Below are 12,419 nucleotides of genomic sequence, written 5' to 3'. Positions count from 1 at the left end.
TCCTTATATTTACATAAGCCAGCAACACAAAGTACACATGATTTGGGATGAAAGGACAACTAAGTGTCACAGCTAGAAATCTGAGGTTCTTAGAAGGTGGGGAAACATCAAGAGGGGCAAAATAAAGATGCCCCTGGAACAGACACCTACATGAGGTTTATTCTCCTGGGAGAGGGATATAGACCTTCTACTGGCTCAGTGAAGTGATCTTCAACCAGGAGCTCCTGCAAATTTTGTGGGCTTGCCTCTAGGCAAGCAGTTTTCTGGACTTTGGCATTTTCCAGTGAGACTCTAAATATTCTTTGCTGAATTAACAAGAAGTAGCCCAGCAGGGTAATAAGGACAAGGGCTAAGAGTCAGCCTCAGGGCTCTTCTCCAAAGCCCAGCTCTGCCCCTACTACCTGCCGGCTGTCTTAGTCTAGTTAGGAGGCTATAACAAAAAAGCCACTCGATGGCTTATAAACAACAAACATTTGTTTCTCACGGTTTCAGAGGCTGCGAAGTCCAAGATTAAAATGCCGGCAGATATGGCCCGCTTCTTCATAGATGGCTGCTTTCTCAGCATAACCTCATACGGTGGAAGGGAACTAGGGAGCTTGGTGGGGTCTCTCTTAAAAGGGCACTAATCCCATTCAGGGGGCTCCATCCTCAGGACCGAAGCATCTCCCAAAGGCCCCACTTCCTAATACCATCACATTGGGGGATAGGCTTCAACATATAAGCTGTGGGAGACACAAACATTCAGACTATAGCAATGGCCCAGAAGTGATGATGATGACGATGATACTGGTGGTAGTGGTGGTGGCAGAAAAGTATATGAACAACTACTGGAGCACCCACCATACACACCGGGTACTGGTCAGAGCGCTTTCCTTACAAAGGATGCTCCCATTTCCATGCATGCAATAACCCTCAGGACTGGGGGCCAGTATCATAAGTGGCTTACCTGAAGTCACAAAAGAGTGAAGTGGTGAGGCCAGACTGAAAGCCAAGCAGGACAACTCCAGAAACTCTGCACCCAGCAGGCCCTGAATCGAGGCTGGACCCTCGGACCAGACATCCCATTCCAGAGAACGGTCCCCTGACGTACCCGCCCAGTCACTGAGTGACAGATGTATAAGTGCCGCTTGTGGTGGCCAGAGATACCCAATTCCCCACCCATAGGGGACCTGTGTGCGTATTTTACTACCTCTTATAGAATAAAAGGGGAAAATAAGAAGATATGTTTGCATGTGCTCACGATTACATACAGATACTCTAACGTGCATTCCCAGTGGGAATGATACCACCCCAAAGCGGTGAAAGTTGGTTCTATTACAAGGGTTTGCGACCCTGCAAAGGGCCCCGGTACCTAAACAGGTATATAGTGCATCTATGGGATTGACAGTTCATGGGGGTGGCGATTAGGAAAAAATTATCTAAAAAGGAGCCTGAGTAGAAAAGGTGGCGATAGTGACCACAAGCCTAAGAAATACCACTCTAGAAGGCTCAAGAAAACTAGTATCAGGGAGCAGAGCAAAAATGGGAGTGAGACTTTGCTGGATATCTTTTGTTTCGTTTTGTTTTTTCAAGCATGTAAACATAGTGCCTCTGTAAAATACAGATACTTTTATGTGGTCTTTGAAAAGAACGCTGACCAAAGCCCTCAGCGGAAGCCTGGACTCTACTGGTGCCCAGCTAGAGGTGGCCGCGTGTGAGTTAAACTTGGCACTGGTGGTTTCTGGCAGTTTCTGGTGCCCCGCACAGCCCGGCACTACAACACCTGAATCGGGCTCTCCACGGTGCCGGAAGCCAGGCAATCATTTTGCTTGGTTCTCATCAGAACAGAGAATCCCTGCATGTCACCCTCCATCAGCACCACCGCTGCCAGGGTGGCCGCCAGAAGCCGAGCCCTCCTGGGCCAACACGGCAGCCAGGCACATGGCCGTTGTCAGCAGCAGCCAGGCCGTCCGTGGGCTTTGCACGCCTCTCCAGACAGGAGCTGCTTTGTCACAGGCTGTGCCGGAGGCATAGACCGGCCCCAATTAAAGATCCCTGACCTGCTGAACAAAGCCATGCCAGTCACAGATGGCTCGTCCACCCTCGACTCCTTTCCCACTTCCTGCACATTGGAGGGTGTGGCCCTCTGTCCATTCTTCCCTGGCCTGTTCTCACACTCCGGCACATCCAGCCTCTGGGTAAAGAGCTTTTTAAAAGGACACTCCGGGACCCTCTGCCAATGGCACAACTAGCAAAACCTGGGCCTGCGGTTGGGCCCTGCAATGCTCCACCGAGGGTGCATAGCAGGGGACATGCTAACTGGACTTCCCAGCTGTCCCTGGGCCCAGGGCATCGTCCCCTTGTGCAGGTAAATGTCCCGAGGTCCCTGAAAGAAGCTTGGGAAGGAAAAAAAACCTTGAGCCAGTGCCCTGGGGGCTTTGTCCCCTACTTTGGCTCACATGGAAGAGACGGGGCATACAGGCAAGTGGTCCTCATCGCCAAAGACCAGAATAGCCCATTTTCTATTCTCCTATATCGTAAAAAATCTGAACCATGTCCTACAAGAAGTCAATTAAATTCACAAAGAAAAACAGCAGCTAACGTTTATCGGGAAGTACTTTGGGCCACGCCCTGTTCTAAAAGTATGATGCTCATTAACTCAATACATTCTCACCACAGCCTCGTGAGGGAAGAGCTGGGATCGTGTCCATTCTGTGGATGGGCAAACCGAGGCACGGCAAGGCTAGTCACTTGCCCAAGGTCACAGGGAAGTACGAACGCTGATATTCAAAGCTCCATTCAACATGTCTTACAGGGACATGGCAAGTAAGTCCTGAGAACCGGAAACAAGGCAAGGGGAAGATTCAAACTAGGCCCAACCGAGGAAAGAGAATGCCCGCGGGCAGGCCACTACCCTGCACACATTTTACGCGGCGGGGCAGCACCTTTGGCTCCACCGCCTGGCAGCCCCAGGAGACCACCCCACGGAGAAACGCACAAGGTGTGGCCAGCTCCTCCCGGTGCACCCGAGTGGCTTCCGAGGGTCAAGGGCAAGCTCTTGCCGGCCGCCTAACCTCCATGGGCGAGTTTGGGGTTCATTCCAACCTGCCGTGTTCACTACCGGGGCGGAAGAGAGCAGGCAGCAGGGAATTGAAATTGGGCCAGGTCTGGGCCCCGAGGTGAACAGCACATGTACACTCCACTTCTCTGTAGCCTGAAAGGCAGCCTCTGTGAGCCACAGATCAGTGCGTTCTCTGGGGCTTTTCCCTACCTTTTTTCCATGTGGAGTATTCTCATCTAACAAAAAAGGTCAAAGTATTCAAGTGGCCAAAATAAAGGCAAGGCTGGAAAAGGCACCACAAGAAACTTCAAGGGAAGTAAGGTTATTACAATCATCACCATTACTATTAATGGAGCGAATATTAATCGTTGAACGTCTTTTAGGAGCCTTACTTCCAAGTGCAGATCTTAATGCACGCTTGGCAGTTTGAGTATCTGAACAGGAGGTGTAGTTTTCATGGGTAAGAAAACAGAGGCCCAGAGAGTTTAACTGGTCCAAGCAGGGGTCAGAGCAGCTGATGCCCAAACAGCTTGCTGCCCCCTGGGTCTGCAGCCTGGAAGCCCCATAACTAGGCACCTTCATTAGAACTGAGGGCAGGTCCCAAGGTGAGAAGATACAAAGTGAACTAAACTTGAAACCGCTTTGTACGACCCCCTGCCCTGCTGTGGGTGTATAAACTGGTACAACCACTTTGGAAAACCATCTGGCAAGGGCTCCACTCCTGACCTGTGTGGGCAGCAAAAGAAGAGTTCAAGAGTGTTCATGGGGCTTCCCTGGTAGCGCAGTGGTGAGTCCGCCTGCCGATGCAGGGGACACGGGTTCGTGCCCCGGTCTGGGAAGATCCCACATGCCGCGGAGCGGCTGGGCCCGTGAGCCATGGCCGCTGAGCCTGCGCGTCCGGAGCCTGTGCTCCACAACGGGAGATGCCACAGCAGTGAGAGGCTCGCGTACCGCAAAAAAAAAAAAAAAAAAAAAAAAAAAGAGTGTTCATGGAAGGCTTCTTCATAAAATTGGAAACAACCCCAGTGTCCATCAACAGGAACATGGACACAGAGATTGTAGAACGTTTCCCCAGTGGAATAATCCATGACAACAGAATGAATGAACCTCAACTACAGCCAACAATATTGCCGGATCTCACAAGCTAGTGGCTGACAGAAGGAAGCCAGACACAAAAGGGCACAGCTCTGTGACTTGTTTCTACAAGAAGGCAAACTGAACCTCTGGGGTTTAGAAAGCAGGATCATGGCCACCTTTGTGGAGAAGGCAGAAGATTACATGTCGGGGTGCTCCTGGGGTGCTAACAAGATTCCATGTCATGCGTGGTCTGGGTGGTGATTACCTGGGTGGCCCACCTGGTGAGATGAAGAATGCACTACTGATTTCTAAGTGTGCCTATATTTCAATATTAAATATATAGAAACATTCAAATTTATTCAGTGTATTTCAATACACGATTTTCAAGTATGAAGAATGGGAAAGCAGATTGAAAAGCAAACTGGTTTGTGCTCTTCCTACGTGTATAAACACACACACACACACACACACACACACACACACACACATACACACACACACCGGCTGCCATCCTTACAAGCCACTGGCAGAGGCTCTGGCCAATCACTGAGACCTCATCCTTCTCCCTAAGACATTTCCAGAAACGGATGGAGGATCTCCTTTGAGTCCCAGGCCTCACCCCTGTCCCTGGGTGTGCTTGTCCGTGGCCGAGTCTCGAGGCTGCCGGCGTAGGCTCACTACCCCAGAGCCCACGGTGAGATGGCCTGATGACCTGAGAACCCCCAGCTCTTCCGAGAACGCGTCACCTAAGGCACCCGGCAGGAGTGCCCTCCGGGTCCCAGTTCCCCAGTGCCTCTCTGGCCTGCCTGCCCCCCAGCCCGCCCCATCCCGGCACTGCACGAACGCTCGTACCTGCTCCGCACAGGCGCCCTGGGCGGTAGAAAGTGGAGCCGCCCTTTAGTTCTAGGCAGGGGAGGGGATCAGAATTCCTTGTGAACTCATCACATTTTGGCTCTTCCAGTTAGGTTTCCAATAACCGCACTAGTGGACGGAGGCACAAGGCAACCTTTTAAATTGTGCCTCCCCTGCCCCGCCCCCAACATTCCCGCAGCGGGACTCACAGTCTAGTATCTGGGTGTGTCTAAAGCGAGGTAAACCCTTTGTTTTCCACCTCTGCCTCCCTACTGTCCATTTTCCAAATGCAGCCAGTGAAATCTTCAGAAGGTAAATCGAATCGCGCTGCCCTGCTGCCAGAAACCCACCGACAATGGCCCAGCCTCTGACCTCACAGCCTCTGCCGCCCGCTGCTCCCCAAACACCCTTCCCTCCGATGCTCCCCGAAGCCCCACTCCCTCAGAGCCGGCCTCTCTGTGCACTCGGTCTCAGGGGGCCAACACCACCTCCACCCGGCCACACTCCGGCTCCTGACCTTGTGTGCTTTCCCTCGTGGCTTTTTTTTTTTTTTTTTTTTTTTTTTGGGGTACGCGGGCCTCTCACTGCCGTGGCCCCTCCCGCCGCAGAGCACGGGCTCCAGACGCGCAGGCCCAGCGGCCATGGCTCACGGGCCCAGCCGCTCCGCGGCATGTGGGATCCTCCCGGACCGGGGCACGAACCCGCGTCCCCTGCATCGGCAGGCGGACTCTCAACCACTGCGCCACCAGGGAAGCCCTCCCTCGTGGCTTTTTATCACCACCTGAAATAAGCTGGTTTATTACCTCACATGCTAACGTCTGACTCGTTTCCCCAAAAAAAACACCCCACAAGAGCAAGGACTTTTGACTCGCTCACCAGCGTACCCCCTTAGTCCCAGAAGGGTGCCTGGCACAGAAAAGACGACCAGTTGATGCCTTTGGGTGAGAGGGAGGGAGGCTGGTGGAGGAGGGATGGAGAGGAGGGCTCACAGTTCACAGGATCGGGCTACTGCTAGGAGCTGAGGGTATTTGCCAGGTACGACCTGGGGCTTGAGAACAAGAAACTGGTTACAGAGGAGACAAGGGGACAGAGAAAAAAACAGTGAGCGTGCGTGCGTTTCTCAAGAGTGCGCCTGAGTTGGGGAGGGCCGCGGTACACGAGGAGAGGAGTGAGGGTGTATTTTGCCCTGAAATATCACTTATTTTGTTAGCTCAAAAAGAGACTTTTGGGGCTTCCCTGGTGGCGCAGGGAAGAGAGTCCGCCTGCCGATGCAGGGGACGCGGGTTCGTGCCCCGGTCCGGGAGGATCCCACATGCCGCGGAGCGGCTGCGCCCGTGAGCCATGGCCGCTGAGCCTGCGCGTCCGGAGCCTGTGCTCCGCAATGGGAGAGGCCGCAGCCGTGAGAGGCCCGCGTACCGCGAGAAAAAGAGACTTTTGGAAAACGTCTCAAGTCTTTGGAGTGGAGAAAGCAGAAGCCGCATTTTGGAGTTCCAGGAGAAAGGGCGCCAAGACAGACGGCAGCGTCTGTGTGCAGGAATGCAGCTGGGGAGGAAGAGAGGTGGAGCCAGGGCGGGTGCCCAGACCAGACAATGGATCGCTCTGATCGTTAGCAAAGGGTCGGGGAAAGACAACCAAACACTGGGGCTTCCCAGGATCACAGGTGAGCAGCGTGGTCCACTTCTAAGACGATGTGTTTGCATTCGGACCCATATCCTCTGGTGACTCTTCTCTTTGCAGCTGCAGAACCTCCCTTTGACCCTCAAAGCACTTAAGCCCAGCTCTCACAAAGTTTCCAAGCAAAGTCTAGTTGCCAAAAATCCCAAAAGGCAAATGAATGGCAGGTGAGAAACAGCCCCCACCTGGGAAGCGCGTTCCACTGGAGCTTGGGCAGCCAGAGCTGTATTTTGTGGGGAGACCTCCTTTGGGGAATGGACGAAAGGGATGGAAAACGACCTAGGCTGCCTCCCAAACGGACTAGAGAAATGACCCAGGGATTTCCAGTTTACCTGTCAGAAATGCCAAAGAGCTGAGAAGCCTGAATCCCACATTCACAAAGCCAACAGTGGAGTCTGAGAATGTTTCGTGAGTGCACAGGCCAGACGGCGTCTGTGAGAGGGATCTGAAACCCCAGCAGTTAGGAGACAATGCTGCACCCCTCTTCCTGGCGGCTACAGCGGTGGTGCAGTTCGGGGCTCACCGCTGGCCAACAGGCCACATAAGCACCTCCCCAGCAGAGGGACCTGGGCTGGGCAGAGCCTTGGGGACAATTCCAGTCAAGCATGGAACATCTAACCAGCAGCCACATTGCTGCCTCTTGGGGACCACACGGGTGGAGATTATTCCCCTGCCCTGTCACGCTCTGGGCCCAGGAACGTGAAGCCCCCAAATTGAGAAGACTGAATACAGCACATGGGACGGGGCGGTGCTTGCTCTGAACTCTGAGATTCCTTCATGTTATTTCTCCCGCACATCAGGGGAGACGGGTCCCAGGCCCGCCACGCTGTATAACTCCAAGGGCCCCCGTTCACAGAGGGTACAATCAAATACAATGTGAGCGGCACCCCCTGGAGCTGTGAGGGTGATCAAGTAATTCTGGCAAGTGCTACCTCCCCCTCGTTTCAGAGACTGATAATGTCCCCTAGCTCAGGAAAGGCTCCGAGAAGTCCTATAGCAAACAAGGTTTTTAAAAACTTGGTTTCATCAACTATTTTTTGCTTTCTCAGCCACAGAACCCTCATTTCAGAGAATACCTCCTAAAATCCCAGGGAACTGGGCTCATGGAGAATGTACTTAAGAAAAGGCTCCACCAGTAGAATCAATTTCACCATCTTGGTTCTCAGAGACAGCCTTAGAGCTGACTCGTGTTACTGACCCTCTGGGAGATCACCCTCACCACGACCTTGAACCTGCCTGTGTTCAGAAAGACACTTAGGAGGCCCCAGAGGGTCTCCATTCTCAGCTGCTTTCTCCGTATCACAAACTTCTGTCTGGGGCTACAACGGATACTTAAAGGTTACTCATGACCATGTGAGGCCCACTTGGAATCTGATGCATCACGGAGAACCACGGATGGACTCCCATTCTCTACCCGAGATGCTCACCACTGGTCTACGATGTGGGATGACGGACAGGGTGAGTGGGAGGGACTGGCACATTTCTCACTCTAGAGACTAAACCAGCGCCGGACAGAGTCCACGGGGGAGAGTGCCAGTCCTTGCTCTGGTATCATTTATTTATGAAGCACCTCTGCCCTGATCCAGCCCCTGAGCGCACACGTGGAGAGAGGTTCCAGTTACAGCCCCATTCCATTTACCCTCTCACTCGGGTAAGGCATTCTGCATTAGTTGAATTTTCTACATGATAACCCCCTTTCGGGTAAAACTTTATCTTCACCATTTTGGGTGTAAATTGTTCAAGAGTGGATGACACCTTGGTCTCTCTTTTAAAATGGAGCACAGCGCCCCGAACTCAACCTGTGTTTGATTATTCAGGACAGATCAATTATTAACTCAGCAATACCTTGAGGTCAGCCCTGTAAGGCACGCGGGGCAGTCTGACCCTATACGAAGTGGCTCTAAGCATCTTTGCTGGATGCATTTGGGGGAAGTTTTTGAAAGACTGTTTTACTAGCGAGAGGACATGGAAACTACAAGAAGTCACTGAACCCCCAGATAACCCGGATCGTCAAAACTTTGCATAAAGGAAAAGTCGGTGGTCTCCGAGTGAGCGCCAAAGGATTCCTGCCGCTGGAGCGTCTGATAACTAGCAGCTGGTCTTTGTGATAACTACTGTGGCTATTCTGAAGCTTTCTGCCTTACTTCCTACTTCTTGGCTGGGTTCCTGAGGGGACATTTTCCTAAATAATTGAGGTTTCAGGGTATATCACATGCTACTGCCGGTAGAGTGGGAGGCCGGAGCCGTGGATGGCCGCCAGCGGTATAGGCTTTCCTTCTCCCATTCAGAAATTCAAACCACCTGTCTTCCTTCTTCTGGCGCCCCCAGGGGAAGGCTGCTCTGCCTGCCCCGCCCTCTCTGTCCTTCACCCACACCTGGCTGACCCCAGGTGAGTCCTGCCAACACAACTGGCCCTTCCTCCCTGCGATCACAGACCAATGTCACACACATGGCCACTCCAACAAGACTACCGTCCAGCTGGGCCCCCGCCAACAGACTCAGGCGCCTACAGACACACGAAGCTGCCTCTGCCTCTTTTCATTGGTCCGGCCACCCCATCAGCTGGGCTCACCACAACGGAAGCCCGCTGCTTCCCTCCCATCGATGCGCGGCTCTGTTCCACTGGCACAGGGCAGAGATATGCCCGCAGCCTGCCCGCAAGCCTCCATTCATGCTCCCTTCCGAGAGAGCCACTGTTCAACAAGATTTCTCCTTCCCCCGGCCCCATCCCCCTCCCCCAAACACACAAAAGAGGGCTATAAAGTGGGATTTTTTTTTTTCTTTCCGGGAATAAAAGGTTAGCTTTCCTTCCTTTCTGTTTCCCTATCCTTGGTCTAAATTTGGCAAGTGGAAAGAGTGCAAGCAGTTAAATTGACCCAGTTCGTGACCGGGCGGACACTCCTAGGGCCGGAAGTGCCCTCATTTGCTCTTTCTGTTGCAAGGGTTGTAGGGGAGCGACTAAAACTCCTACCACCCACCCCAGAACTCCTGCTTCGAGGTGATTCTTGCACAGAGTTGGGTGAGGCCTTAAAGGTTATCTTATTCAACTCCCTCAGATTAAGGAGGGGGACACTGAGGCCCAAACAGGTGAAGGAAGATACCCAGGCCGTGCAGTAAACTTGCTGGGGAGATGCTTCGGGGCACCGAACTCACAGGCAGTGAGAAAAACAAGCATCTTACCGTCATCCAGGTAGGTCTGGTCCAAGTTCTGCTCCTGTTTAATTGTCACGCCCGCGGGTAATACTTCCTTTTGGTCACTGACCGGAGGTCCATTTTTGGCGGCTCTTTGGCTTGCGGCATTCTGCTGCTGAATGACCGTCGGGTAGGAGCCCGGGCTCAGCCTCTGACCTTGACTGACAGGGGGTGGGCCGGGCCTTGTGGTGCCGGGCACGAAGTTCTCGCAGTACACGATGTGCTGGAACTCCTGGTGGCTTCCACAGCGCAGTTGCTGGCTGGTGGGCGAGTAGTGGATCACCGGTGAGGCCTGCTGGTTGGCTGGACTGGAGTGGAGCAGGGCCGGGCTCTGGCCCTGGGAGCCAGCGTGCACTAGCACGGAGCGGTGGGCATCCGCGAGGGACAGGGGGGCGGCCATGAGGGCCGGCTGCTGGTAGCCCAGCAGGCTGGGGCTCAGGCTCTTGCTCCGCTGGTAGAGGACGGCCGCTGGGTTCTGCTGCTGGTAGCGGGCGTCGGGGGATGAGAGCCCTGAGCGGAATTGCTGGCAGGGAGCCATGGTGGCCACGAGGCAGGAGGGGGACTCGGCCACCATTGGGTGCTGTGGGTAGTAAGGCTGGCTCCCCAGGCCCCCGTGGGCAGGGCTGCAGATCAAGGTGGGGTCATATTCATCAGTGGGCTCCGTCTTGATGGCTGGGACTGAGAGAAGAGAAAAGCACACGGGGTGCACCATTCTTAGTGCCACAGGGGTGCACAGAGGATTAGAAGACAGCGGTTAGGAACACGGCCTTAGGAGTCCACAAGGGTGGGATCAAAGATCTAGGCTCGGGCTTCCCTGGTGGCGCAGTGGTTGAGAGTCCGCCTGCCGATGCAGGGGACACGGGTTCGTTCCCCGGTCCGGGAAGATCCCACATGCCGCGGAGCGGCTGGGCCCGTGAGCCATGGCCGCTGAGCCTGCGCGTCCAGAGCCTGTGCTCTGCAACGGGAGAGGCCACAACAGTGAGAGGCCCGCGTAAAGAAAAAAAAAAAAAAAAAAAAAAAAAAAAAAAAAAAAAAGATCTAGGCTCTGTCACTTATTAGCCTTGGGCAAGAGGCTCCCTGCGCAATTATCTTAGGTTACAAATTTTACCCTGGGTGATGATCTTGAACTACAGGTCTTTCTGACAGTGGAAAAGTGGCTGGTGGGTCTGTGTCAGCCCTTGTGCAGCCTTTTTGCCCAGGGGGAGAGCTCGGGGAAGAATGCTTGATGTAAAATTATGCCTCCGCCGCCTCGTCCTGCTCTGGCAGCTCCAGCCCCCTCCCCTGCTTGCCGTCCTTCATCATACTCACCACCAGCTGAAGTATCTGTGCACTTTACGTGCTCACTTATTATCTGAAACCCTCCACTAGAATGTCAGCTCCTCAAAGGGAGGATTTTTTCTTCAGTGCTGGATCCCCAGCACCTAAAACCGTACCTGGCACTTAATCGGCACTCAGATATTTTCCGGACAAAGGAATGACCAAACGGTGACTGTCGGCCTCCTTAGTTTTGTAGTACTTTGGGGGAGTGAGGCCTGCTGGCTTGGGCCTCAGTTTCCCCATCTGTCAGCTGGCAGGAACAATCATACCTACCCCATGGGGTTGTGGGCAAGATTAAATGGGATATGTGCGCACGGTGACTGCACACAGTAAGTGCTCAATGCTTGCTGTTGTTGCTACTATCACTATTACTACTGTGAGTGTTGGTGAGGTCACCGTTCCTCTCTCCCCACCCAGGACAGTCATCAGAATCCGGACTTCTCCGACATCCTTTACCGAAGCATCACCAGGCCCAGGAACTGAGGAATCAGTTTTCTTTTCACTGGAGTAAATGAATTGGTGACAGGACCATAATAAAATTGTGGGGGGGAGCTCCCAAATGCTGGGGGCTGGAGGGGGCAAAGGAGTTCCAGCATCTACAGCAAAAACGCAGCTTTGACTCCAGCTTCTCAGGAAGCCACTCAAAGACCGTCTCCAGGTACCTGGGCCTCGAGTTCTCACTCGAGCCAAGTTCAGGCAGGTGAGTGCTGATGCCCAGACCCAGAGAGGCCTCATCGCCATGCAGGAGGGGCGACGGCACGTGACACATAATTGAAAACCTCTATGTTACAAAGGACCGTTGAACTGCGGTCTAGAGCCCTCCCAGAGATTCTCCCCCAGTTCTGGGTCCCATTAGGCCTTTGCCACTCACGGCATGGTACACCAGTCGTGGGACAATGGAACACTCACCGTGCCACACAAACCCGTGGACGCACGCATCCCACCCAACCCAGGCCCTCACTTTTGTGCTGCCGGCAGCCCAGAGGCTCCACGTGAAACTGTCACAGGTTGGAAATTACACCCTGGCTGACATTCTCAGATTGTAGACTTCCTGGAAAGGCTGCTGGCAGGCCTGTCTCAGCCTTGGGAAGTTTGTGGCCTCTTTCTGCAGCCCTAACCACAACCCAACATAGCAGTAATATCAGTATTACTTATTATCTGAATCCCCTTTCCATCAGTATTATCTTTCATCTGCATCCCCTGTTAGAACATCGGCTCCAGGAGGGCAGGGATTTTTGTCGTGTTCACTCTTGTGTCTCCAAGCTAA

At 53.5% G+C, this 12,419-nt stretch overlaps 1 protein-coding gene across 4 annotated transcripts in view; it reads right to left on the bottom strand.

Moving 5' to 3' along the window:
• NFATC2 (nuclear factor of activated T cells 2) overlaps window positions 1–12,419 on the bottom strand; it is a 144,727-nt gene that overhangs the window by 35,126 nt on the left and 97,182 nt on the right. For all 4 annotated transcript variants that reach the window (XM_032605808.1, XM_032605807.1, XM_032605810.1 and 1 more), the window contains exon 9: window positions 9,824–10,513. In XM_032605808.1, the coding sequence (XP_032461699.1) occupies window positions 9,824–10,513 (690 nt within the window). The remainder of the gene's footprint in view (window positions 1–9,823; window positions 10,514–12,419) is intronic.

This window comes from Phocoena sinus, chromosome 15, assembly GCF_008692025.1.
Source record: "Phocoena sinus isolate mPhoSin1 chromosome 15, mPhoSin1.pri, whole genome shotgun sequence".
Classification (NCBI taxonomy): domain Eukaryota; kingdom Metazoa; phylum Chordata; class Mammalia; order Artiodactyla; family Phocoenidae; genus Phocoena; species Phocoena sinus.
Note: the sequence above shows the minus strand (reverse complement) of the source record. Positions and strands in the feature narration are given on the sequence as shown.